The sequence below is a fragment of the Ursus arctos genome, unplaced genomic scaffold, assembly GCF_023065955.2.
Source record: "Ursus arctos isolate Adak ecotype North America unplaced genomic scaffold, UrsArc2.0 scaffold_17, whole genome shotgun sequence".
NCBI lineage: Eukaryota > Metazoa > Chordata > Mammalia > Carnivora > Ursidae > Ursus > Ursus arctos.
This window is the reverse complement of record NW_026622841.1, coordinates 13,128,783-13,155,717: the sequence shown is the minus strand read 5'-3', so window position 1 is coordinate 13,155,717 and position 26,935 is coordinate 13,128,783. Positions and strand designations below refer to the sequence as shown.

Sequence of the window (26,935 nt, the reverse complement as noted above, 5' to 3'; positions counted from 1 at the left end):
AAAGCATATGTGCTTTTCCTCACTAACATACTAAATCTGTTGACAAACACCTTGTTTTCTTCATCTCTTAGTGACACAAAGCCATAGGTCATCATCCTGGTCATCACCATGTCCTTCATTGTTTGCATACTATGGGGACATACTGCATTTGATTTTCTCAGCTGCCTTGTAGGACAAGGAAGGTATTATCCCCACTATACAGATTAGAATTGGGCTTAACCAGAAATATTAGGTGACTTGTTCAAGGTCGTACGCCAAGTGATGAGCAGCAAACTGGCACTAGAACATAAAGCTCTTTCATACTGCCTGTCTACACACAGTAAACCTCAGTGAATATTTATGAAATCAATAAAATGGTTCTGTTAACTGGGGATTCTTGGAAGGAAATTTTAATCATATTTTGCCTCTTTGAAAATTCATCCTAAATAGTTATTTGATGGTGTGAGCTTGAAAACTTTTGAATTTGAATCCTGATAAGACTTGGCAATTTAAACTGAACAGTTCCCTCTTATTATAGATTCTCTTTTGTCTTCTCATTAAACAAACCCTTTAATTATTTTAGTGTTAATACAGTGAAATTACATGAGGGAGCTATTTCAAATGAAGATGGTAATGCCACATTATGAAAGTTACTTACAGTGTAAAGTAGGAAGAACATGGGACATTTTTTCAATTTCTATAGTATATTGTATCCAAAATGAGATTTTATTTTTAAATATTTTTAAATAAAATAATATTTTTAAATAAAACATATTTTTTTAAGTTTTTTTTTTTTTTTTAAGATTTATTTATTTTAAAAAAAGAGCGTGTGCATGAGCCAGAGAAGGGGCCGAGGGGGAGGGAGAATCTCAGGCAGGCTCTGCACTGAGCATGGAGCCCAACTCAGGGCTCAACCTCAGGACCCTGAGATCATGGCCCTAAGATCATGACTTGAGCCGAAACCAAGAGTCGGACGCTTAACCGACTGAGCCACTCAGGAGGGCCTAAAATGAGATTTTAAAAATTCTGTATGCATATTCTAGTAATCTAGTGAGCATTTGGAAATAGGCAAATTACTGGGTTGAGGCCAGTTTTTAAATCTTACAACCTGGAATAAAAAAAGAAGCAAAAAAACAAATCCTCTTGGGGACATTTGAAGAGGCCATATGCTGTGCTTACAGATTGACAAATCTTATCTGTCACTCATCCTTGTGTTTCAGTGACTTCATGATATTACTATTAATAATTCAATTGCCATCATTTTATTTTTTTCAGTTACCATTATTTTATTTTTTCAAAGGGCAGAAATTCATAACCAAGAACCTTTAGCTTTTTCCTAAGCTCCAGCCCTCCTATTAATGTATTATCTAACCGGGTGCATTATCTCAGCACTTTTTTGGCTTTGTAATGAGAAGTACAGGGTTCTTACTGTTTGTTTGTAAAGGAGTTGGGGGTAGCCTAGCAAACTAGGAATTAAGATTTTCATCTATTTTTCTCTCTTTTGAAGTTAAGTGTATCTTCATTCTATTGATTCCTAGTCCCCATTACTACTTACTTAATCTTCTTGGCAACCCACCCATACAGCTTCAGTCTGTTAGCTAACTAGTTCTCATGGCCAAGGTTCTGCCAGTTTTCCCCTGTGCCTTGCTCTGTCCTAGATTTGTTGATCCCATTGTTGTCCTTTGTTTTGTAATTTCTCAGCAGATCCTAGATACCAAAATATTTTCTGTGCTTTGCTCTTTCAAGCAACATTTTATTTTTATTTTTTATTTTATTTATTTTTATTTTTTTTAAAGTGGGCTCCACACCCAGTGTGGAGCTTAACATGGGGCTTGAACTCACGACCTTAAGATCAAGACCTGAGCTGAGATCAAGAGTGGGACACTTAACCACCGAGCCTCCGAGGTGTCCCCTCAAGCAATATTTTAATGATGGAGATAGTTTTGGTAATCAGTTCTTGGACCTAAGCCAGCTAGAAATCCAGATGTTTGCATTCTCATCTCTGGTGCATATGTGGCTCCCATTCATTTCTCCCTTAAATTCTGTCGTATATGAACTGTGTATCTCCCTGCTCACTAATCCTTTCTCCTTCCTTAAATATTCATTGTAGTTCTAACGTGCCTAACACGTTCTAGGTTTTGTTTCTTGTGTTCTTTCAACCAAATTCTTTGAAAATAAATGATTAAGTGGATTTTTTTTTCCTCTTGAAAAGAATTAAGGTAAAAATCAACATATGTGCTTCTCTTCCAGCCTAAGTGGTCCAAATTGTGTTTCAGACTATATAGTCACGATTAAGACCTTCGTGGAGTTGTAGCTAAAAATAACCAAAGAATCTGGCCAGTTAAGGAAGTCCAGATGTAGAGATTAAAGACATCATGGAAGACTATAATATAGTGAGACTTCTCCTTACCTCAGCATATTAGGGTGTGGCCATTTATTTATAGCACTGTAGTTAATTATAGTCTCTGTTTGTGTCCTTTCTCCTCAAGGCTGAATGTAATTAGGAAGCTAATAGCAGATGAAGTGGACTTTCTCCAGCATGTCACTCAGCTTGATCTGCGCGACAATAAGCTTGGTGATCTAGATGCCATGATTTTCAACAACATTGAAGTTTTACACTGTGAAAGGAATCAGCTGGTGACATTAAACATCTGTGGCTATTTCCTCAAAGCACTCTATGCTGCTTCTAATGGTATGTAATGTAGACCACATCAAAGTTTCTCTTCTGGTTCCAAGAATTGACTCAGCGCCATCATCTCTGCCTCACTCTGATTTTTACTTTGCTCATTTAATAAAATAAGTGTCAGATTTTGCTGAGGTAAAAATCGTAAAAGAAAAATGCTGGTATGGTATTTAAAAGAACCAAAATGGAAGATTTTTATAGGCCCCAACTTGTTTTTCTCATATTGTGATATTTAGGTAAGTTACTCCCCCACTTTTGATTTGGCTCCTCTGCTTAAAAGGCCTTAATAAACTATTTCTTGGACTACCCTGTTAAGATAGTAAATCTGGAACATGATTTAATAGGGGAGAGTGAAAATGAAAGGGAGGTCCATTTTGGACTCTATTCAGGGTCTCAGATTTCATGCTCCACTAACAAAGGAACTAATCCTCAGAGAGACCTGAATTATATACCCACAGGGACACCACAAATCAGGAGTCTTACTCATAATGAGATCTCTTCTTCAGAATCTGGAAATCATGACAGTTCTAAAAAAAGAAAAGATCATATGGGCATATGTTACTAAGTGAAGATTTCAATTCCCTGCAATCAGAAAACTGAGTGAAAACAAGTATTTAGTACTACAAGTTGAACAATTGTTTATCACACACTTGTTCTATGAATAGTGTAGTGCACAGTTCTAAAGGATAGGGGATTTTTTTTTTCTTTTTTTTGAAATGAGTTTATTGTCATCTCACGGGAGAAACAAGGCAAACATCAGATAGCTACCGGTTGCTGACGGTTATAGGATTTGGTTAGCCAGGAGGCACCAAGTGGGTGTTGAAGGGGAAAGAATCTGAATGTGGTCTGTTCGGCAGATGGGAGAAGACAGGGAATGCTGAACTCATAGGTGCCCACTAGAAAATGGTAAGAGGTGGTTATGGGATGTGTGGCTTGGAGTCAGATGGTGAAGCTTTGAAGCTAGTGCAGTAGACTAGAGAGAGCCCGTGGAGATTCTTAAGTGGAGGGACGCATGACGGAAGTGATGGAGTAAGACTGTTACAGTTAGAATAGTGGACAGGGTGCATTTATGGGAGAAGAGTGGAGCCCTGGCCACCCTGCTAATCACCGTCATTGTAGTGGTTTTCATGGGAGCAAATGGGAGCTTGCAGTCAGGACTACAGAGGTTGGATTGAGGCTCATCTGTTCAGAGTTGGTACCTGCAACCGTGGAAGCATGGTAACCAGGAAAGAGACGAGTGCTGGTGCCGAGAGTCGACTTAGAAAACCCTCCCAGCTGGTGGCAGGATAGGCAACCAGGTAGACGCTGAACTGGCGAATTACAGGGTGAGTGTTTGGAGAAGCAGAGGGACATCTAGAAACTACTCTGAGAAACAAAGCCCTAGGTAGATGGTGGTATCCTATTTCATACAGTTTTGAGGAAGGGTTTTCAGATTTGAGTAGAGGAAGTAATTTGTGATCCTCAACAGTGTGGTTTCAGTAGAGTAAAAAAGGCAAAAGCCAGATGCGTATGGTTTCATGGAAGGAATTCCAGATTTAAAAAACCGTGTTCATACAGTTAATCTTCCAGGTAACATTCAGAATGCAAAACAAGAGGAGAGCCACAGTAAGTGGAAGGGGGAAAGGTAGGAAAGTAGAAGGAGTGATTTATTTCGATCTCTGAATAAGATCTTGTGATTAAATTGAAAGTTCTCTGTACTTCCCTGTGGTTTCCAAGTTTAACAAATGGATGTATTGTACTTCCTAACCTAAACAATGGTGAATAAAGCACAGTGATGATGTTCTACATACAAAAAAGAGTCTCTTTGTGACTGGAATGGTAATGTCTTTGTGTTTTTTCCCCTGCCTCCTAGAACTTGTTCAACTGGATGTTTACCCAGTTCCAAATTATCTGTCCTACATGGATGTTTCAAGGTAAGAAGCCAAGTCCTAGAGCACTCTAGAGTCTGCTTGAAAGTTATTTAAAGATTATCCCATCTGAGCTTATGCCTAAAAACTTCTTATATATTTTGACGGTAAATATTACAAATTAAATTCATAGTTTTTACTTATCCTCTAAAAAATGTACGTAAGTATCTATTAGTTAAAATACGTTTGTGTACTATAGTTCAAAATAGAAGAATCAAGGTATTATGTCCATGTGGACACCAATGTGACCACCATGTTTGGTCCTGAAAGATTAGTGAGTTGAGTGTCATATGGCTGGAAGGTCCAGAAGTTCTTTAATTATATTAACCATATCTTCAGTTTTTCTCTGAAACGATGTTAATTTCATTTTTAAAATATTGTTCTCTCTTTGATTTTTTTTTTTCCTTCCCTGTTATTTTGCACCTACATCTTCTTGCTAAGAATGCTTAGAAAGTAGCAACTAAGCCTACCAAAATAGGATTTCCATCCAGCCTGCTCACTTTTCTTGGCTTATTTGCAGACAGGCTGACCATCTCACCTTTTATACAAATTCACTACTGCACTGTGTCATGTTTACTCCAGTTCCCACAAATATTATAGTAGACTTTTTCCTAGCGGCATAAAGCATGTATCTATACAAATTAGACTTTAATAATCTTAACACACTAGAACTGAAACTTTTAACATAACTCCAAAGGAAATATCCAAAATTTTCTGAACAACCACAGTACATGGGGGTTTGTGGCCCACTCAGCGTAGCAAGTGTTAACTCATAATCAGTGTGCAAAATCTGATACAACTGCCATGTAATTAGTCAGGTGCAGAATTTGCCTTTAGTTATAAAAATACACAAACTTAGTTATTTTAATAAGGTTCTCAATCAGAATTATGTAAGAAAGTGTCAGAATTATTACAAGTGCAATTTTATCAGAAATTTGTAATTATAAAATACTTCATGAACAGTGCTTCATGAATTTTCTAAATTCATGTCAGTTTTGTTTAATAAACTTGAAGTCAGATAATAAACTTGGAGTCAGATTTTACCTGATTATTTTTTTAACAGTCTTGAATGCTGTTATCTTCAGCCTTTAAGAACAGTACTGCAGTGGGTTTGCATACATGGGTATATATAAATATCTTGAACAGATTTATTTCAGAGTCGGCCATAGAGTAAATCTTTTCTCCTTTTATTTATAGTATGTAACTGGCAAATGGTTCCCACTGAAACCCCTAAATGAGACTGAATTGGAAACCTTGTCTTGCTTTTCCCTGAATTCTGCCACTTAAATGCTATCCATCTTTCTTTATAACTCTCATGTCCAGAATCTTCAGTGTAACTCGCTCTGCCTCATTCGTCTCCCCAACTATAGGACTTTCCCTGAGAAAACCTGACCCCCCTGACATAGCTCTGAGTATTTCACCCTCCTCCTTTTATGTCAGTATTTATGTTATCTCCAGGAACTGAGCTGTCATCCATCATGGTGTTTACTAGGCCCTCAAGTTCAAAGTTCCAGGTTATTTTTGTCACTGATAGGAGTTTTATTGCTATATATCGAGGTTCTTTATAGTAAGAGGGACTTTCACTCTCCTAGCTTATGAAGATGTTTTAGGGGTTAACAACTATAAAATAAAATAATTAAGTGTGTCAGTCTTCAAGGCTTCAAAGCCACTACCATGTGTACCTGTACAGATACTAAGAAAATAATGCCACCTTTTCTGTATTTGAATTGAAAAGTTAGTACACTAGCAAAATTAAAGAACATGATTTTTAAATCACACATAATGCCGCCACCTTTAATATCACAACGGTTTTTACTTTGATGTAGTCCTGTCCCAAGCATTATTTTCATGGAATTATTCATCTGTTTTTAAGGAATTGTGCTCATAATGTGCATACCATTTTATATTCTTCATATCTGGTTATTTCACATATTTAAAAAGGAAGAGAAAAGGCTTATCATCCATGGCTAGGGAGGTACTCATTGTACTAGATTTGTCTAAGTGATGAGTTCGATTAATGGTAAAGTCAGCGTTAGTTTAATTCACTTGTTTCTGGTAATTATACTGGCCATCTTAATGCATAAGTTAATGTTTTCAAATAATAATTCTGAGTCTCACACGTCAGTGTACCTTTTCATTGGTGCCATTTCTTTCCTTGTATCTTTGATCTATGGCGGTGCTTTCATGATACCTACTGGAGTTGAGAAGTATTTTAATGTTAAGGATAAAAATGTAAATTGGAAAATAAAACTATTTTATGCCATTTGACTTAATTGGAAGAATGTGTATGTTTGCTTGTTTGTTTTTTCCAATATAAGGCATTCTCTTGCTAAGCTTGCATGGGTTTATAGACTTCTTAAGATAGCAATTCTGGGAACCAGACCTTTTTTTTTTTTTTTTTTAAGACTTTAGAGATGATATAACTATGTCCTTTTCTGCTTTTTCTTTCTTTCCTCTTCCTTGTCACACTTCATCTCGCTTCTAGATTAAAGTGAATATACATATCCTTTTGATTAATATTCACTATACTTTGGTATTTCGTCTGAAGTTTATTTTATGTAATTATTCTGAGTTTCAAACCATATTTTAGGCTAAATTCCAATCAAAGAAAAAAATTGTATATTCTTATATTTAGGAACTGCTTAGAAAATGTGCCTGAGTGGGTATGCGAAAGCCGAAAGCTAGAAGTTTTGGATATTGGCCGTAATCAAATATGTGAACTTCCTGCACGGTGAGTATTACAGATCAAATGAGAGAATCTCAAATTAGATAAGCAGTTTTTTAAATAATTTAGCTTGTTATTATGAACTTCTAAAGAATTTGTTTTATTTCTAGTAAAACCTTATTTCTAATATCTTTTACCTCATGCGGTGTCTTTGAATTATAAACTTTCTTCATGCAGTGGAGAGTAGGGTGAGACTTTGTCAGCCAGGCTTTCCAAAGCCACGCAGGGTGGTGCTTAGGGGATGTTTCTAAACAAGCAATGTTTGAAAACTCAGCAACAGTATGATCAGTTCACCTCTGTATCCTCAGTTCTTTCAGAATCTTCCACTTCTGTCTGCTGACCTAATATGTTTACCTTCCCTACAAATAATTCTGTTTCCCTCTAACATAACTTTGGGAAAAAAGACTATTAGATCATTAAACCTGGAAAGACCAAACTAGATTGTTTTTCTTGGTATGAAATTTGGAATAGAGGTCCAAGAACTTTTCTTTTCTTCTCTTTTCTGTCTTAATGTGTATTGTTTTTATTTCATAATTTTCACTTTAATGGCAAGATTTGTAACACAGCCATGTCATGAGGTCTAGTGTCCGTAGATACAGACAAGTATCTTCGGGTTAACTAATTCTGGCACAAAATATTATTGACTGTTAGTGACTAGCCATGCAATTAATAACAAAAGGTAGGCTATTCCAGTACTATCCTATAGAATTTTCTGTGATGATGGAAATGCTGTATATCTTTTATATGAGTGTGCATCTGTGCTGTTCAATACGGCTCTGTGAGTCACATGTGACTTTTGGGACTTAGAATGTGGCTAGTCCAAACTGAGAAGTGCCGAAGTATAAAATGTACAGTAGATGCAAAGTATTTCACATGTTAAAATAATATTTTGGATATATTGGGTCAAATAAATTACAAGAATTAATTTATCTGTTTCTTTTCACCATTTTTAATGTGGCTACTAGAAAACTTACCATTACATATGTGGCCTGCATTATATTTCTGTTGGTTAACACTGTTAGAATATAGCTCTCATAAAAGAAATCTGGGTTACATTTCAATCCCTAGAAAGCTCCGTTGATTTTACTCTGTTCCTTGGCCATATGCTATACCTGGAATTTCAATCTGTTTGAAAATGCTTTCTGCTTTAGAGTTTTATTTAGGTGACCCAGTGCAGCCCATCACCATTAGCAAGAGGACTTTGGTACTGTGCCCAGTGGACAGCATTGTGTGTAGGCGTGAGCCTGAGAGAGACCCTTTCAGACGACAAACAGCAAAAATCAAGATAGGCTACTACTAATGAGTAGAAAAGAATTTGTTGAAAAAAATCTTGCAATGTTACGTTTCTTTTTTCTCTGTTCTCTTCCCCACTTAAGCCTCCCCAATCCATCAGACAGCAAGTACATTGGCGTTTTCACTGCAGGCTACAACAAAGATATTGTATACACAAACCCAACGATTGAATAAAGATAACAGATATATTTTTTTAAAGATTTTATTTATTTATTTAGTTGACAGAGAGAGAGGCAGCGAGAGAGGGAACACAAGCAGGGGGAGTGGGAGAGGGAGAAGCAGGCTTCCCGCTGAGTAGGGAGCCTGATGCCGGGCTTGATCCCAGAATGCTGGGATCATGACCTGAGCTGAAGGCAGTCGCTTAATGACTGAGCCTCCCAGGCGCCCCAAGATAACAGATACTTTATCCAGTTTTCCCCAAAGTTAATTAATCTTTGATTTGATCTGCCTTAGTTAGGCTCATTTGGGGATCTAAACGAGTGCTTATTCAAAGCAGATTCCAAATGCCCTGTTGTCAAGGAATTAAACAGTGTGTGTGTGTGTGTGTGTGTGTGTGTGTGTGTGTGTGTGTGTGTTTAACATGTGGGACAAAAACAATATGTACTGTTTTCTTATTTGTGGTGTTTAGTTGCAAACTATCAGCCCTGTCACTGATCTAATACTCAGGCAAGACAGCAATTAATTAGAAGTTGATTTGAGAGTTAAGATTTGTTTAAGCAATGTATGTGAAGGATTTGACAAAACAAATTAATATTCAGAAATGGAAATGTATTAAAAGGAAAATAAGGTATTTTAATGCTTAGTATCCAAAAGAATTTGGCTAAGTCCAGTAATTAGCATTTAAGACTCATACTGTAGTTACATCTACTTTTTTATTTGGAAAAATAAGATAAAGATTTTGTCATCTGTCTTTCAGTTATCCATTTATTTAAGGATAAAGTGTGTATGTGTGTAAATAATAAATAACACATTCTCCCCTTTGAATACTGAATTGCACCCCAGGCCCAGTAAGACAATAAAATTAGTGAGCCAAATCCTGAATTACTTGGTTGAGCCGAATTACAGAGACGACCGCCTGCAAAAACCGTGACGGAACGGCTGTCCTAGATAATCTGTCTTGTCACATTGATGTCCAAACCTTCTAAGTCAGGCATGCCAGGTACCTTTCATGGCAGCCTGTGGTGTCACAGCATTGAGACAGGTTGCTTGTGTCTCTGTGAGCGAAGAATCTAGTTTTGATATTTAAAGTGAATAAAGTTCAGCTGTTATGTGGAGTGATTTTAACAGCCCTGGTGGTCCCTGAGTGAGGTCAGAGGGTGGAAGGCACGGGGTGGTGGGGGCGGCCTCGTTCTTTGACAGCACTGTACATGAGGTCTCCGTCAGAGTGGTCCTGATGTAAAGTATAACCTCACTTTGCCACAGGCCCCACATTTCTGTGTTTAAACCCGGGGCCTGTTTTATTCTCTGCAACTGTAGAAGAAGTATGAATTGGTCATAAAGTGGATTTATATTTGATTAAAGTATTCATCATTTGTTACAGTTTTGATAACTCATAGAAGAAACATAGCCAGGGTTCCAAACAGTTCTCTAGGCACAAAAGAGAATAGTGAATTAAGTGCATTTCCTTCTCTTTGGGAGGGCTCTCAGTTTTATCTAGGATTAAACCAAAGAGAAAAGAAAAATATACAGACTTAGGGAAGTGAGGAAAGGGGGAAATATTGTAGTTGTGAAATGCAAACGAGGAAAAATGTAATATTTTATCAGTTGGCATTTGTAAAAGTTCAATCGGATGGAAGAATCCTTATTTAATGCAGATCCTGTAGGTAAAAATTGATCGCCTCTCTTTATGGAGAACCTGCTGTGGGTTAAACACCCGTGTCCCAGGGCAACACGTGACGGGCGCCCTCCCTCGAGAAGCCTACAACCTTTTAAAGCATGTCTTCTGAGTCTAGCAAGGGTAGACTGTTCTCTTCAGGATCTTCTATGAAACTTGTTTTTCCTCTCTTTCACTAAGTAGAGCTTCTTTGTTAAATAGTCCTGTTCAGAGTTTTTCCCACCCTCTTTCATCTCTTTTTTTGTTTTACAGTCTGCAAAGTATTGAAATATAAAGAGCTCCAAGTTTGAGCTTATGTTAATAGGAATTTGCAGTTGCTCAGGATGAATTTGTGTTTCTTTGGAGAGATCATTTTAAGTATTCGACTCCTGTTCCTTTTTTATTCCTTATCCCAAATTAGCGCTAAATAAGTTTCCTCCTGTCTTTGTCCCGTTTTACACAGCTTATTTTGTAATAGTAGTCTCCGGAAGCTGCTGGCAGGACACAACCAGCTGACGAGGCTCCCCGAGAGGCTGGAGAGGACCTCAGTGGAGGTCTTGGATGTGCAGCACAACCAGCTCCTGGAGCTGCCGCCGAGCCTGCTGATGAAGGCCGACAGGTAAGCATCCAAGTTGTAGAGTTCCCCCTCGTTAGCGTTCTTGTCTCGATATGAGACCGGCCATTTGTGTGGATTTTCTTTTATTGTATTCATCTATTTGAGAGAGAGCATGAGCAGGGGGTTGGAATCAGAGGGAGAGGGAGAGGCAGGCTCCCTGCTGAGCAGGGAGCCCCGCATGGGGCTCCATCCCAGGACCCCGAGATCATGACCTCAGCCGAAGGCAGACACTTAACCGACCGAGCCACCCAGGCGCCCCTTGTGTGGATTTTCGGATTATCTGTCTGAAATTTTCCAAGAAAATGGTTTCGCCAGCCACTTCTCTGTTTGGTAGGGGATGGAGTCGGGGGATATCCTGTAGGCTCTTCGTTATCTTGCTGCTTTCTCAGCGAAGGGAGTTGAGTCGCTCACAAGCGTGTGCTGTGGAGGCGAAGCTGTCCAACGAGGATAACTTCGCTACCTGGTCATGACTGGTGCAGGCTGCTCCAGTCCTAGCTGAATTCTCTTAGGATTCTCTGTTCTTGCTTCGACATATTTGTGACTTTGGGTGACAGTTTTCCTAGAGTTTGCTAAGTTCCTTTCGCTGTTGATTTCTGACCAGTTGTCCCTAACGTTTACCGCAGTTTTCCCTTTGTATTTAAATTATTTTCTTTAGAACCCCCTTTTTCTGAATAGCTTGTGTCACTAAGACATTGTTTTGATTTGAGGAGGAGGTTAGTTTAAACATTCAGTGAAATCTCTTTTCTGTGGAGAGTTGCCACACGCAGAACTTCCCTTAAAAGAGAAAGCTGTAGGTTCCCTGAGTGTTACCTTACGTTGGAACATCTTGTTTGCTTCAGGGCCCCTGTGCCTCGTACGAAAATGCTCACAGCCTGATGGCCTGTGTCATTTTGACCTCTGCTAATATTTATTGTTAGTGAGTGGCCAGAACTTGAGAGATGATATGAAGGATTTAACCTTTAGTATACCGCATGAGACAGAAAAGTAAAGTTTAACTTTGTGGTTCTCTTACAGAAGAAAACAATGAGGGGTCTTTCTGCCTTAAAATATAAATTTGAGATTTGTTTCAGCATGTGTGATTTTTCATCGGTGAAAAGAACTCTGCTTTCCTAAAGTGAATTAGACACCTGACCTTGTGTACCAAGCTCCCTGTGCTTATTCCTGTCGTGATACTCTTCACACGCTGTATTATAATTTCTTGTTTCCCTGTCTGTCCCCATTATTAGATTATGAACGCTGTGTCCAGTGACTGTGTCTTAATTATAGTGTTATCTTCCACCTTTTGCAGCGTGTCTGGAATAAAGCCAGGTGCTCAACAAATATTTATTTAATGAACAAAAGAAAATTTAAGGAATTTTAAATACTACCTCCACTCTTGGATTTTCATTTTTTTTTTCCCTTTATGTCCTTTTTAAAAAAAAACAAAAAAACCTTCTTAATCAAAATATAGCTTAAAGTCAAAAAACTGTACAACTCTTAAGCATACTGCTCAATGAATTTTTACATATATGTCCTTATAATTATTGCCCAGATTAGGATAGAGAACATTTGTAGTTTTCCCTTCCTTTTCCTTTTGTTCTTTTTTTCCTCATTTTCAAAAACATTTATTCTTTGTACTTGACGTAAGTTACAATGAATTCCTAACTGGAATAGTTATAGAGAAGTAATGGAATTGTGAGAAAATGGGATTGTTAAATTGTAATTGACCAGTGCTATATACTTCCTGACAAAAAAGAGCAATGTTTCAAGATCATTTAAAGAATTGTTCTTAGGGGGCGCCTGGGTAGCGCAGTCGTTAAAAGCGTCTGCCTTCGGCTCAGGGCGTGATCCCGGCGTTCCGGGATCGAGTCCCACATCGGGCTCCTCCGCTGGGAGCCTGCTTCTTCCTCTCTCTCACTCCCCTGCTGTGTTCCCTCTCTCGCTGGCTGTCTCTCTGTCACATAAATAAATAAAAAAAAAAAAAAAAAAAAAAAAAGAATTGTTCTTACTTCTGCTTTCGTATCAAAATACTGTTGAGCCTTGAACAACGTGGGGGTTGGGGCGCCAACCCCCGCACAGTCAGAAATCTGTGTATAACTTTTGCACCCCCCCCCCAATTTAACTACTAATAACCTGTTGACCGGAAGCATTACCAATAATATAAATAATCGGTTAGCAAATATTTTGTATATTATAATGTATTATATACTGTATTCTTATGGTAAAGTAAGCTAGAGAAAAGAAGTGTTAAAATCGTAAGAGAAAATATGTACATAGCACTATACTGTATTAAAAAAAAAACAAAGAAAAATCAAATATGATCCATGCAGTGCAAAGCCGTGTTTTTCAAGGGTCAGCAGCACAGTGCACAGCATATGGGTAGCTATAGACACGTGCTTTTTGTTGTCATGAATACTGTAGGATTTCATCGCTTCCCCTGTGCAGAATTCTGAGTGATGTTGCAACCTTGTGTTTTCTTTCATAAGGCTAACTAGGCAAAACTTGGGTGCGGTTTTATCATGAGAATCTACTTGTTCTCCTGGCGTCTACACTGAATCTACAGAAACAAGTAAATAGATAGAATCCGATTTAGGAGTCCGAGCTAAAACCAGTTCTGAATCTGGCCACGTCTGATAAGCTTGTGGCTAATACAGTAGATTAAATAGCACTGGAACTCTCCAATAGATAGATAGTGAGTCTTTATTCATTTTTTAAAAGGACAGTTCTGTATATTTTTAATTCTTTAGAAGCAGCCCATAAGCAGTCAGTGAATCTCCTTGGTGCTGGGGCAGATCTGAAAACATGTCCCCGGGGAGGAGCTCATAAGTGGAGTCGAGGAGACTGTGTTTTCGTGTTCGGGAAAGAATTTGGTGGGGCAGCTGTGATTCCGATTCCCCCACAGGTGATCCTCCTTACTGTGGACTTTGTGACCCAGTGCAGCTCACTGGGAATCTCCGTTTCCCAGTTTGCATATTCTGGACAGTTCCCAAATGGAATCTGTAATTTGGAAGTAGAAGGATTGTGTGAACTGGAATATTTCTAGTAACAACGTGGAAAATTAGGGACCCGAATGGAGCCACTGAAAGAGGACACTGCTGTCATGGAGAGGAGAAGCTGCGCGAACGGTGTCAGCTGAAGGCGGTTAGGCGGTGATTCCCATGGTCTGATCTAGTCTGTCCAGAGACTGCATTTTGGAAAATAGGAGCTGTGGTGGGGGGACTCGCCAGCCTCTGTGGGTCTTGGGAGGGGACAGGCCATGTGAAATGTAACTGTGGCACAGGAAAGTCCCGAGTAGGAGGCCAGGCCAATGACAAGGAGCCAGCATCCTCCTTTATTTTATGAGAGAAAAGCAAATGACCAAAAAAGGCTGAAATGAACTTTTTCAAGAAGGCGTATTTCAGTGCTCTTGTTTTCCAACCACCAGAGTAGCCACCTCTCAGCATCGTGTGTTATTAGTCATGACTCTGAGTCAGAAGAAGAGTTAAGAGTTTTGGTCCTCTCAGGCAGATAGGTTATAAAAGAGATAGTACAAAGTTGATGAGTGCTTTTCTGTACGACATTCTTGTATTACTGCCCTTGTTGGAAGACAAGAAACACAGAACATTTGATGATTCTCACTGAACTATTTACTGCTTCGCAAATGGTTAATCCTTCTACTTATCCCCTTTCCAGAACCTAAATAATGGAGGTTTAATCTACCTAAATTTTATTTATTTATATTTTATTTTATTTTATTTTATTTTATTTTATTTTATTTTATTTTATTTTATTTTATTTTATTGAGTGTGCACACAAGCGGGGTAGCGGGGGAGAATCTGAAGAAACTCAGCGTTCAGTGCGGAGCCTGACCTGAGTCCATCGTGGGGTTCAGTCTCACAACCTGATCTGAAATCAAGAGTCAGCGCTTAACTGATTGAGCCACCCAGGTGTCCCTCTATCTAAATTTTTAAAAAATTGTATGATATTGTGTATTTGGTTTGATGAGTTTTGGGGGAAGGAAAAAACCAAAACTGACAGTTGTGGGAGCAGCTCAACCCAGAAAACATGAAGTTCCAAACATGGAACAGGGTTTTGGGGACAAAATCTCTGCGACAAGCTTCTTGCAGGTGGGTTCAGTTGGGATTTATTCTAGTTTGCATGGTCCAGGCCAACATCTTGATGACCCAGGACATTGAAGTCACTGTGCTGGGTGCCCCAGGGCATTGAAAGTGACATCGTATTACCCTCAAGGGGCTCACAGTCTAATGCAGACTTTAAAATAATTACACCATAAACCATAATAAAAGGTGGGTTTTAGAGGGTAAAAAAGAGGGGAAATGATATGGTTGGTTTTAATTTAGTCTCCTGGCGTGAAGAACAGCGCTTTGCTGTTGGATAATACAGAACTGTTTGTTTGGTAAATAGCTTCAGGCAGTAATGAAACTTTGCTTCGGTCCTCCTTCCATTCAGTTTGCTCCAAAATACAAATCTTAAAAAAATATAGATGCTTCTCGTTTCTTTCTTTCTTTTGTGGTATTAAATTACTGTTGCCAGTTCTGTGTTTGGTTGTATAACTGAGGAGAGGGCCTGAATACAAGTCTTCATAAGTTATAAATGGTTTAGCTCGTGCTCTAAGTAGAACTTGTGCTTGGAAGCTTTAAGAGAACTGTCAGAAAAACATGCGTCATTGGACACAGAGCAAAAGACTGAACTTTGACTCTCTTTTTGTGAGTTTTTCTTTAGCTCTGGATCCTGCCTGCTAAAACCAATGTCATGGTTTTAATTACATGATACTGTCTGTTAAGTACTACAGCTTTAGAGTGGTGTATATTAATCTTCCTTACCTGGTGGTAGAAGGTATTTGGTAACCAAACGAGAGAAGGGAACCTGCTTTAAGTTCGATGACTTTTAGTAATGTCTTTCTCTTCCTATGAAAACTTTAGACCAATTTTATTAAAATTCTTAGGGCTTGAACTGGCAATGTTAGCTTACGAGTTTACTCTCTGTATTCATCTTTGAGTTTTGTTTATTTTCACTTGCTTTTCACTGGCAGCTCAAAAACTGTAGACAGATGTGAGATGTGATGGACCGTGTGTTGCCAAGAAGTTGACTGTGATTTTGTGTCTTGTGATGAGGGTGGGATTTGGTTCTGTGGGGTGAACCAGCAATATTCTAATCAAGATCTCACTGTCCTAGATCTCTCATCTTAGCTCTTTTTGCTTAGAGTGGAAAATCTTCTTGATGGGAGCCCCCAGGAGTTTCAGATAATCAGTTTTTATCAACAGATGGGCAGGGCGGGGTAGGTAGTCACCCGGGGTCTCCGAAGCAGCAGCAGATGGATGAGGTATGGCCACCCTTCTATTCGTGAAGTCTTGGTGAGGGCCCCCTCCTGGCCCATCTCACAGATGCACGCTCCTTTGATGGAGGGAGAGCTGCTCCTGTAGGAGGCCGGTCTAATTAACAAAGCCGCAGCTGACCCTTTAAAGGAACGTTGTAGATTCCTGTTGTCGGTGGACATTAGGGTGTTTTTATCCCTGGTTAGAGCAGTACAAAGTGCTTTCAGGGGTGGGAGTGGGGAGAGTGTATGTGCAAATGAAATACATGGTAATTATTAAATATCCCCTGAGTATTAGTCATATTACAGACCATAAGTTTTAGTGACTCAGTACATGTGTAAATATCAAGGGGACTAAACGGGAACAGAGAATTTGGAGAGCGTGATCAATTGACCATGACAACTGGTGCCTTTTGGCAAAGACGGATATTTCTGGCATTTTTAAGAGCTAAGTTGCCTACACTATTTTGTTTAAGTGAAGAGAGCTAACTTGTGAAGTTCTGATATTTTGAGAATAAATTACAGTGTTTCTCGAAGTGTGTCTTCACGATGCCCTGGGGTACATATTAAACATGCAGATTTCTGGCCCTTATCTCTGTTCTACTGACTCAGTATGGCCAATCATCAGAATCCTTAATTCCACAGAGTTTTGAAGCCTTACCCTGACCTACTTAATAAAAATATCCAGGCGTTGAAGTTGAGAATCATTTACCTTCTGATAGGAGGGCACAATATCACTTCTCTGTATTTTTGCCCAAAATGCACCACATTATTCTAATGATAAAACATCAAACAAATCTAAATTGAGAGATAGTCTACAAAATAATTGTCAAGTACTTTTCAAAAGTGTTAAAGTTGTTTAAGACAAATAAGACTGACTAAAGGAGGCTAAGGCATGATAACAACATGGGATCCTGGGTTGGATCCTGGACCAGATAGAGGGGACATCAGTGGTATAATTGTTGAAATTGGGATAAGGTCTGTAGATTAATTTGTAGTATAAATGTTAAATTAATCCTTAATTAATTGTACTTAATTTTTAAAACTAATTCTTTCTGTGTTCTTATTCAACAGTTCTTTCATCTGTATAATTTTTGTTCCTTTACCTGATAGCCCTGTAGCCTGCCAGATTTTCATACCTTCCAAAATAATAATTCTGTTAGACTGTATGCACTTTTTCTTCATTTGGTGGAATCCCCACTATTAGGTGGTGTTGCTAGACAATTAATAATTGTGTTCTTTTTTCAAATTGATAGTGGGGTATAACATTAATGTAATGGGTTTCTACCAGCACTTGAAAAAATTAAGTAGGATAGAAAATATTGTAAGATAGAGTCAGGTTAAGTAGTAATTGTGAAACTTTTTTTTACTTTTTTTAAGAGATTTTATTTACCTTAAAAATATTTATTTATTTTAGAGACAGCACGAGGAAGAGAGGCAGAGAGAGAGAATCTTAAGCAGACTCTGGGCTAAGTGCAGAGCCCAACACGGGGCTCAGTCTCACGACCTTGAGATCATGACCTGAGCCAAAACCAAGAGTCGGGTATTTAACCAACTGTGCCACCCAGGCACCCTAAGATTTTATTTATTTATTTTAGAGATAGCAAGCAGGGGGAGGAACAGAGGGAGAGGGACAAGCACACTCTGGGCTGAGTGCAGAGCCCGACACGGGGCTCCATTCCACAACTCTGAGATCGTGACCTGAGCCGAAATCAAGAGTCAGACACTTAACCGACTGAGCCACCCAGGTTCTTCTGTGAGACTTTTACTTGTACGTGTGTGTGTTGCATCTGTACTGGGTGGTGATGTAAAATGTAGTTTTACTCTTGTTTACTATCAAACGTTTGAAAGCCCTTCCCTTAAAAGCTATCAGCCTTGTTAAAAGTATTGTTCTGTTTGGACAGATGTTAAGGAATTGAGAGTGTTTCACAGTTCTGGACACTGGGGGCCAGAAAGCAAGGCTTTGTCTAAAAGTAGAAGAGTTTTCCTGGGCTTGGAATCTTAACCTTTTGCATTTTTAATAGAATACAAGTCCCACTACTGATGTCCAGAAAAATTATTAAAATGCAGAATGCCGGGGGGCCTGGGGGGCTCAGTCCTTTAAGCATCCAACTCTTGGTTTTGGCTCAGGTCATGATCTCAGGGTCGTCAGATTGAGCCCTGTGTTGGGCTCTGCACTCAGCCCAGAGTCTGTCTGAGAGTCTGTCTCCCTCAGCCTCTGCCCCTCCCTCTGCTTGTACGCTCGCTCTCTCTCTAAATAATTTTTTTAAAATGCAGAATGCCTGGTATACTTACAAATAGGTAAATCTGTCTTGATACCAAACCCTGCACTTTGTTTCAATGACAGAAGTTGGCTGTAAAATTTAAGGGTGTGCTGGAAATTACTAAAAAGCAAACAAACCAAAACAAAACAAAAAAACCTAGGTGAGCCAGAGCAGATGGACAGAATGTGCCAGGGAAGAACAGAGCAATTGCTCAGGGCTCAGGAAGTGGATTTGTCTCCCTGCTGCTGTGGGCAGCTTTCCAAAGGCTTTAGGGCAGGAGCTGTACATGAGTTTTTTCTCTGCAACTTTTGTACTTTCTGCTAAGAAAAGTTTTTGAGTACTAAGTTATCTTAAGAATGGAGTTTAAAGTACTCTGCACATGTGGTCTTCACGCTACCCAGCAGGTGCCCTACTTGACTTCCAGCATTTTTGGAGAGAAGGGCCTATGAAAATGTCCTCAGGAAAATATTTTATTATTACTGTTCTTTAACATTTGAATTTTGGAGAGATGTGTTAGGGAATCATGGACTTTTAAGATTAATGAGGTCTGGGTTTTATTTCTGACTCTGTCATTAATTACTGTTTAGTAATTGCCAAGTAATTTGACTTTTCTCAGCTTGCGTTTCTGTCTTCGGTGAAATATGAGGGGGCATCTCTGTGATGATGGGAGAACCAAGTGAAATAGAAAATAGGAAAGAGATGTGGTCTCTACATAGCACCTTACAGATGAATGGAAAGCAGTCATATGTGACTGCTTTTTCTCTACTTAGCAGAGGAGAGTTGCCTAGTGAAGAGGATTATACGGATGAAACATTTCTTGGCGCGTGAACCAGTCTTTTATCTTTTATGCAGTTATCACAAAAATCTATAAGGGAGAGGCTTAAGGAGGTTATCACATCATCTTGAGTTGAGACCAGACTCAGTGCATTAGGAATTTTTGGAGGTTTTGAAAGCAGGGGGTGTGGTTACATACCCCTGTTTTTTGAGTTAAACTGTTAACCGAACTGGAGAAATTTTGCAAAATTAAAGTAGTTGCTCATTCTGGTGGAAATGCAGCACCTAGACCATTAAACCAGTCTAATTTGTCTCCTGCTGAAACATTGTGAGGTTGGGGGACAAGTGTTTAAGAGGATGGTCTTTGAACTGAATTTTCCTGAGACCATTATAATCAAAAATCTTTTTAGCCCGATTGTCTGCTCTCTGACCGTTAACGAACAAGATGATTCAATCAGGCCCTTTCAGTTCAAATCAAATCCTTTGGAACCAGCCCATGTAGTTTCAACTTAGTTTCATTTCCTGGAGGGGTAGGATGTGGGATTTTTTTCCCCTCTTAATTCCCACCAAAGAATATATAGCTCCTTCAGCACAGCAAATTTCAACAAGATGAGAGGACAAGTCTCTTTGGAAATCACCTTCTTCTCTTCATTCAGATGTTGTGAGGGGTTTTCAAAGTCCCTTTGGCAGCTTTCTAGGTGAGCGTCCACTAGTCAGTCTTTTTTCCTTTCAAAACAACGTTCCCTCCTTTTTTGGCCTGAAAATATGCAAATATCCATGAAATCTCCTTTCTTGCGTCCATAACCATACATTGCCTAGACAATTCTATTTTAATGCGATTGTGATACAGTTTCCCAGCCAACCCCAGTCCATGATGTTTCAGGGCAATACATTTTGATTTGTTCTAATTCTTCACTGAAGAAATTCTTAACAGGGAATTTAAGTCAGGTGATGTAAATGGGACCCGACGAAACAGACTCGTAAAAATACTTTGAAGACCTATGGTGCTGAAATTGGTTTCCTTCCTAGTTCAAAACCATTTCAGAAACTGCATGAATGACCTTTATTCTCTTCTGGGTAGCACACACGACTATAATTTCCCATGACTATTTATGGTCTGTACAGCCCTTTCTAACTTCCTTTTTTTTTTTTTTTTTTAAATGTCAACGGAATACGTGTTTCTTTAATGGAAAATGTTCTATTTTGGGGAAGCTGCTTTTCCTTAGACAAGTAGTGGAATTGGAGTGCGTGTGTCAGTGTGTGTGGGGGGTTTGCAAGATTGGGGAGGATTAGTGGATTGAGAGCTTGGCATGACAGTCCTGGTGATGACTCCTGTATACAAAGCCCTTTTTTTGTCCAGGGTTAAAAATAACTGTAACCTCATATTCCATAGTCTTTTTAAGGAAGATTTTATTCCTTTTTCCTAACATATGGCAAAGTAGTCCTGAATTGGATGCTGGAAGTTTCAAATCCAGGTGGTTGTGAAACAAGAGAAAGGTGGTTCATTAACAGGCTTTTCCAGGTGGGGAGGCAAGGTGGCTTTGACCTTGGTAACCACAGTGGAGAGTGTGATGGGCAGAACACCCTCCACGTTCCGGGTGCTCCAGCTTCACAGTGGAACCCACACAGTGAAGGTCCGTTGTGAAGCTGGAGGGTCACCTCTGTGATTCACGAGCCATGCATAGTACCTGCTCTGTCCTTCCCTTTTCTTTCCAGTGACACGGAGCCTGATCACAGCAAGGATTCTGTTTCAGTTCTCCAACTTTGCATTTTACGTTTATCTGTGTTTCACAATGACTGTGGAAGGATTACGTGATTTTAGTTGGCTAGGGTGTCAAAACATTCTTCGTATTTTAGCCATTTTCATTCTGTCATTGGGATAACTGGTAGCATATATACCTTGTTTGTTTATTTTAATGTAAATCTTATTGAAGTATAATATAAATACAGAAAAGGGGTCAGATCGTAAGTGTAGCACTTGATGAATTAAGTGAACATGCTTGTGTAACCAGCACCCAGATCAAGAACCAAAACATTGCATCAGAAAAATTAGAAGCCCTCTCCCAGATACTACTTCCCTTCCCTACTTCTGGTAGCATGCATTAGTTGTGTTGTTTGTTTTAAAGATTTGTTTATTTTAGAGAGCATGGGGCGGGGGAGGGGCAGAGGGAGAGAAACTCAAGCAGACTCCCCACTGAGCATGGAGCCCAAAGCAGGGCTCAATCCCATGACCCTGAGATCATGACCTGAGCCAAAGTCAAGAGTTGGCGCTTAACCGACAGAGCCACCCAGGCGCCCCATACATTAGTTTTGCCCGACTTTGAATTTGATAATTATGGACTCATGCAGCGAATCCTCTGGTAGCGCTCCTTTCACTCTCTTCTGTTTGTGAGCATCCTGCGGTTGATGTGTGTGGTTACAGTTTTTCATCTTGCTGCTTTACAGTTGTCTGTTGTTTCAATACAGAGCGAAGTGTCACCTGCAGTTGTGAGTACATGTCAGAGAAACGTGGTTTGGGTGCCATACTGAAAAGGACTTAGTTGCTATGTGATTTTGTTGTATTGTGATGTCTAATGTCTAATTGTTTATTACTCTAAAGGCTCTTTTATTTAAAAATAGGCAATTGTTTTCTCTTCCTTAAGACAGAATATTAATCAGCTTATCACTTTCCCTTCCACTCCCTACCAGCTATAAAATTAATCACTTCTCTCACCTCTGTGCTTCCAGAAAAATTAATTTTTATCTTTCTGTATTTAACACATATAGGTACTGTATTCCTCAGAGATAGTGGAGTCATGTATCCCTATGCCTGCTAGTAAAGCCAGGGCCTACTTTTAAATTCATGTTTCTAAATCCAGTTTCTAACATTCCAGGTATCATTCAGAAAAATTCTAGATTTGTTGAGGATTCTGGACTAGACCTCTGGCTTATCAGTGGGATTTTGTTGCATTTTGTCATTGTAGCCTGAGATTCCTGAATGCATCTGCAAACAAACTGGAAACCCTTCCTCCAGCCACTCTTTCTGAAGAGACGAACAGCATCTTACAGGAGTTGTATTTGACAAATAACAACCTCACAGATAAATGTGTGCCCTTGTTAACAGGACATCCCCATCTAAAGATCCTTCACATGGCCTACAACCGACTTCAAAGTTTTCCAGCAAGGTAAAAGAGGATCACAGAGTAATGTTCTTCATTGCATTTCTGAAAATGGATTCATAGATGGAAAAGCAAAAGACAAAATGTTTATTTCCCAGATAATGTAAACCTTATGCCTCCTGGCCCTTGTTCACAGTTGTCTTTCATCTAAGCCACGATTAACATTTCCCTAAAATGTGTTAGTTTTTCTAATATGAATTATCCCAAGACCCAAACACTACAGTGTTACTTGTGATTTTGAAAATAAGGTATGTCATTTCATGGGCATGTTTTTTCTTCTGGTTCTTTTTAACCAAATCATTTTTTAAAAATTACCCTAATATGGTGTGTGGTAATTAGAACATAAACTAGGATACCTGATGGTTCTTAATTAGCAACCGGTTTTTATATTTGTGCTGTGGTGTAAAAAGCAGTGGTGGTCTGTGCAACCACAGAAACCCTGTGGCATTATAAATAATTTATGGCTCTCAGAATATTCCATTTTTAATTCTGTTGTAATGTGAACTTCTAATTTGGGGGGCAGTGGTGTTGTATCTAATTTGACTGAATCCCCACACTGAGCCTGGGAGGATTTACTCTGCTTCCGTGTCATTGACATTTGTCCATCTAACAAGTTAGGACTTGGAACACACACCCACACATCAAAGAAGCAAACACTAACCCCTCTGCTATTCTGCGGCTAACTACAACTCAGCACTGGGACAAAGCAAAATACTGGCACAGCTTCCCTCCACTGCCATCAAGGCTACGAATCTATTGAAACCTTACTATGCATTGCAAATATGCCTTGACTTAAAGTATTGCTCTGTTTTGTTGTTGTATATCTTTATTTCTTTATTTTTTCCTCTCATTTGATGTTAATGATTAAACCTTTTTTTCTGTGTACTTTACTTCTATGTACTTTTACTGTGTACATAGTATTTTACTTTGGGATGAGGAGATGATATTTCTTGGAAGAAAACATGGTCAACACATAACAATAATTTCTCTGAAAGGACTCATGGTCCTGAGACGGTGAATAAGCCTTGCAGGAGAAATGATCATCAACTCAAATTTTGAGTGACGGTATCCCCCAATGGCCCATGCCGGTTGTAATCAGCCTAAATACAGAGAATTTTTTTATGCACCTCAAAAATCCATTCTGCTATAATTTCTATCTTCCTGGGGATTGTGATGTGGCACAGGAACTCCCGTAAAGACCCCGAGTTCCTTAAGAGTCAGGACTGTGATTTGTCTCCATCAGGCCCACGTGTCCTGTGAGGTGTGCACTGGCGGGTAGACACTCCACAGATGGTTGCTGAACTGAACGTGCTCCCGCGGTCTTGTCCGTTGACCACCTTCTTTGTCTGTTGACGGATGGAAACTTCTTTTTCTTTCTTGGGCCTGATTTCTATACTTCCGGTCATTTTTCATGCCCCGTTACCCACTGATTTCTCCGTATTTCTTTCCAAAAAGTAATAGTCTTACAAATTCTGGTGGTCGGAGCTGGATTACATCACAGTCCACATGCACAGTGCTGGTAGTGCATCTCAATGCCGTGATGAAAATTTAGTTCTTTTTGTATCTTCAGCATATATTTATTTTCAGGATAAGCAAGCAAATAAGATAATCTTTTTATTTGAGAGATGACAGAAAGAAAAGTAATAAAAGGATTTCTTGCTAAATTTTTTAAAGGTGTATTATGACCCGTGCAGCCATAACAAACAGAGGAGATATCGACAGTTGTAAACTGAATGATTCAGATTATAAGTTTGAGTTACACTCACCAGGAATCCTGCACTTTTTGAAGTCCAGGATCAGCAGGGGTAGAAAAAGAGTCAGAGGGGTGGTAGATGCTATTACAGGATTATAGGGGCAGAAGGTTTTCTCCTCCAGATTTACAGAAAAGGCAAGAAACCCTAACTCTGAAATTTCCTTTGTTCAGTTACTGTAATTATTACTTAGTATGATGATGATGATCAACTATAGGTTAAGGTTGAACGATAAAAGACATTCTTAAACAAAAGTATTCAATATATTACGACATGCTAGTAAGGTAAGGTTAGAGACAGTCCACTTTTGTAGATGCTTAGCAGGAGGTGAGAGAAATTTCTTTTGGGTATGGTTTGAATTTGGGCACCGCCAGAAGGTCGAGAGATGATCCAGATGATACTCCCCACCACCTTATCATCACGAAGGATGTCAGAGGAATTTGGGGAGTAGGGTTTTAGGAGAAAGCGTATCTTCATATGACCTAGAGCCCCGTTCTCCTCTACGTCCCCTTGAGTTCTCAGTGCCAATACAAAGAAATCATTCTCTCTGAGCTCTTTGAAAGCACTTACATTGGACTAATGCTAACTTTTGACCCACTTTGAGTAGGATTTTTATTGGAGTTCAGACTAAGTGATGTAGCGTAGTGATTGTTGCCAGGATAACTTGATTCATAGAGTTTTAAGAGGAAAGGGACATCCATTTTTCTGTTTTTGCTTAATTTGAAGATTTGAGGGTAGTAGTTTTTGTTTTGTAGTAGGAAAGGAGGTGTTAAAATACTTGGATACTCAAAAACAGTAGTGAAAAATGGTCCTGTTTGTTAAAATGGTTATTACAAGTGAATCTTTGTTTTTAATTCCAGGGTAGTTAACACCACAGTGTATGTTATACAAGTCAGTCTTTAAAGAATCTTTAGACTCATAGTAAATTCCCTTTTTATTCTCATCATGTATTAATTTTCTTCTTAAATTGCCTTGTGATTATTTTTTGACCTCCTCTCCCTTGGATTTCTCTTTTTTAGTAAAATGGCAAAACTGGAGGAACTTGAAGAAATTGACATCAGTGGGAATAAACTGAAGGCCGTCCCGACGACCGTCATGAATTGCCGGCGTATGCACACCATGATTGCTCATTCTAATTGCATCGAAGTCTTTCCTGAGGTCATGCAGCTCCCAGAAATCAAGGTATGTGGTTTGATCCCATAAACTCCAAGCTGCAGGTCAGAAAAGAGAATTGCTTTTCTCCAGTTCGTCAGTTCAGGATGTTTGCACCTTTGTTGGATTGAAGGCTCTCGGTCATCCTTGCCCCATCCTAACTACTGGACTACACTGTCAAGTCAACAGACGGGGGAGGAAAAACACACACAACAAGAAGAATAAATAAAAAGACACTGGATTAGGAATTGGGAGAAATCATACACTGGGCTCTGTCCATAACTAGTTCTGTGAATTAAGGTTAACCATAGAGTCACCTAACTCTTTCCCATCTGTCTAACAATACTCGTCCTCCTTATTTCCAGGGTGGTTATGAGGCTTGAAGCGCATGTTACTCAAATGTCTGACAGCAGTTTGAAAAAGTTAACAGTACCGCTGCACACTCGCCCCCAGACCTCCCCAATTAAGTAGCATCCACCACCCCAGCACCCAATTAGTAACAATTCCCGGTGTAATCCTGGTGTAAGATAGATACAGTGGCATTACTGTCACCAAACGTTCATTTCAACGTACTGAAATTAGCCGAACAGATACTATTCCCACTTGATAGTGGGTGCTGAATAATGAAGGGCTCTGTATACACGAAGACAGCAGACTGGTGGCAGACTGTCTGCAGTTCCTGATCCCAGGATGAAACCAGTTCACCAGAACGAAAGCCATCTAACAACTTTTTACTCGTGTATTTTGGGCGCAAAAGTAAGAAGTTCTTTACATAGCATGTATTTTTCTCATTGGCACCTTAGCATTTCTGATCATCGGTTTTGTGCTTAATAAAAAATGACTCCGTGGTTACAGACTTGGAGCACATTCTAATCTCCTAAAAGGAACAGAAGTCCTCCTACTTGGCCACTCTTCATTTTTCAGGCACTTTCTGGTATGAACTGTATCAGATTTAAGAAAGTGTGTAGACATTTGAAGGCACTCTAAGTAGCACCATAGTCTTTCATCATAGCCGTACTTGTGCGTTTGCGTGCTGTTGGCATGTGCAAGCCGCTTGCTAGGTGTGTGCACGTGTGCACGCTGTAGTCCACGATGTGTTTTGCTGTGAGCAGGGCTCTGGAGGGAAACGGACCTGGAGTTGAGGCCCAGCTACAAGTCCCGTAACTGCTCTGTCCCCTCAGCTGTACAGTGAGGGGAAGAATCGTCCTTCCTTGACGGCGTTGCCATGAGGGTGAAAGGAAGGCGTCCGTGTGGACGTTTGAAACAAGAGTGGCGCGTAGCCGGAAGTCTGTAGAGGGTAGCTATAAGGACCACAGCCTCGATGTGCTTCAGCTGTGCTGTTGATCATATGGGGCAACTGTTCTGGCCAACGCCCAACAAGATGTGGAAATCTGTTACTTCAACAAGTACGTCTTTGCCTCTAGCACCAGGGTAGCAGCTGAGCGTCCCAGGGCTCCCGTGCCACCCAGTGCTAGACACGGGGGCCGAGTAAACTGTGTGCTGTGCCCGGTGGGACCCCAGGACAAG

At 39.5% G+C, this 26,935-nt stretch overlaps 1 protein-coding gene across 1 annotated transcript in view; it reads left to right on the top strand.

The window, feature by feature from the left end:
- The window catches only part of PHLPP1 (PH domain and leucine rich repeat protein phosphatase 1), a 205,526-nt gene that overhangs the window by 155,110 nt on the left and 23,481 nt on the right, over positions 1 to 26,935 (top strand). Inside the window, exons 7-12 of the mRNA XM_026496438.4 lie at positions 2,469 to 2,671; positions 4,515 to 4,575; positions 7,205 to 7,300; positions 10,864 to 11,019; positions 22,311 to 22,511; positions 25,276 to 25,438. Coding sequence (XP_026352223.1) covers positions 2,469 to 2,671; positions 4,515 to 4,575; positions 7,205 to 7,300; positions 10,864 to 11,019; positions 22,311 to 22,511; positions 25,276 to 25,438 — 880 coding nt within the window. The remainder of the gene's footprint in view (positions 1 to 2,468; positions 2,672 to 4,514; positions 4,576 to 7,204; positions 7,301 to 10,863; positions 11,020 to 22,310; positions 22,512 to 25,275; positions 25,439 to 26,935) is intronic.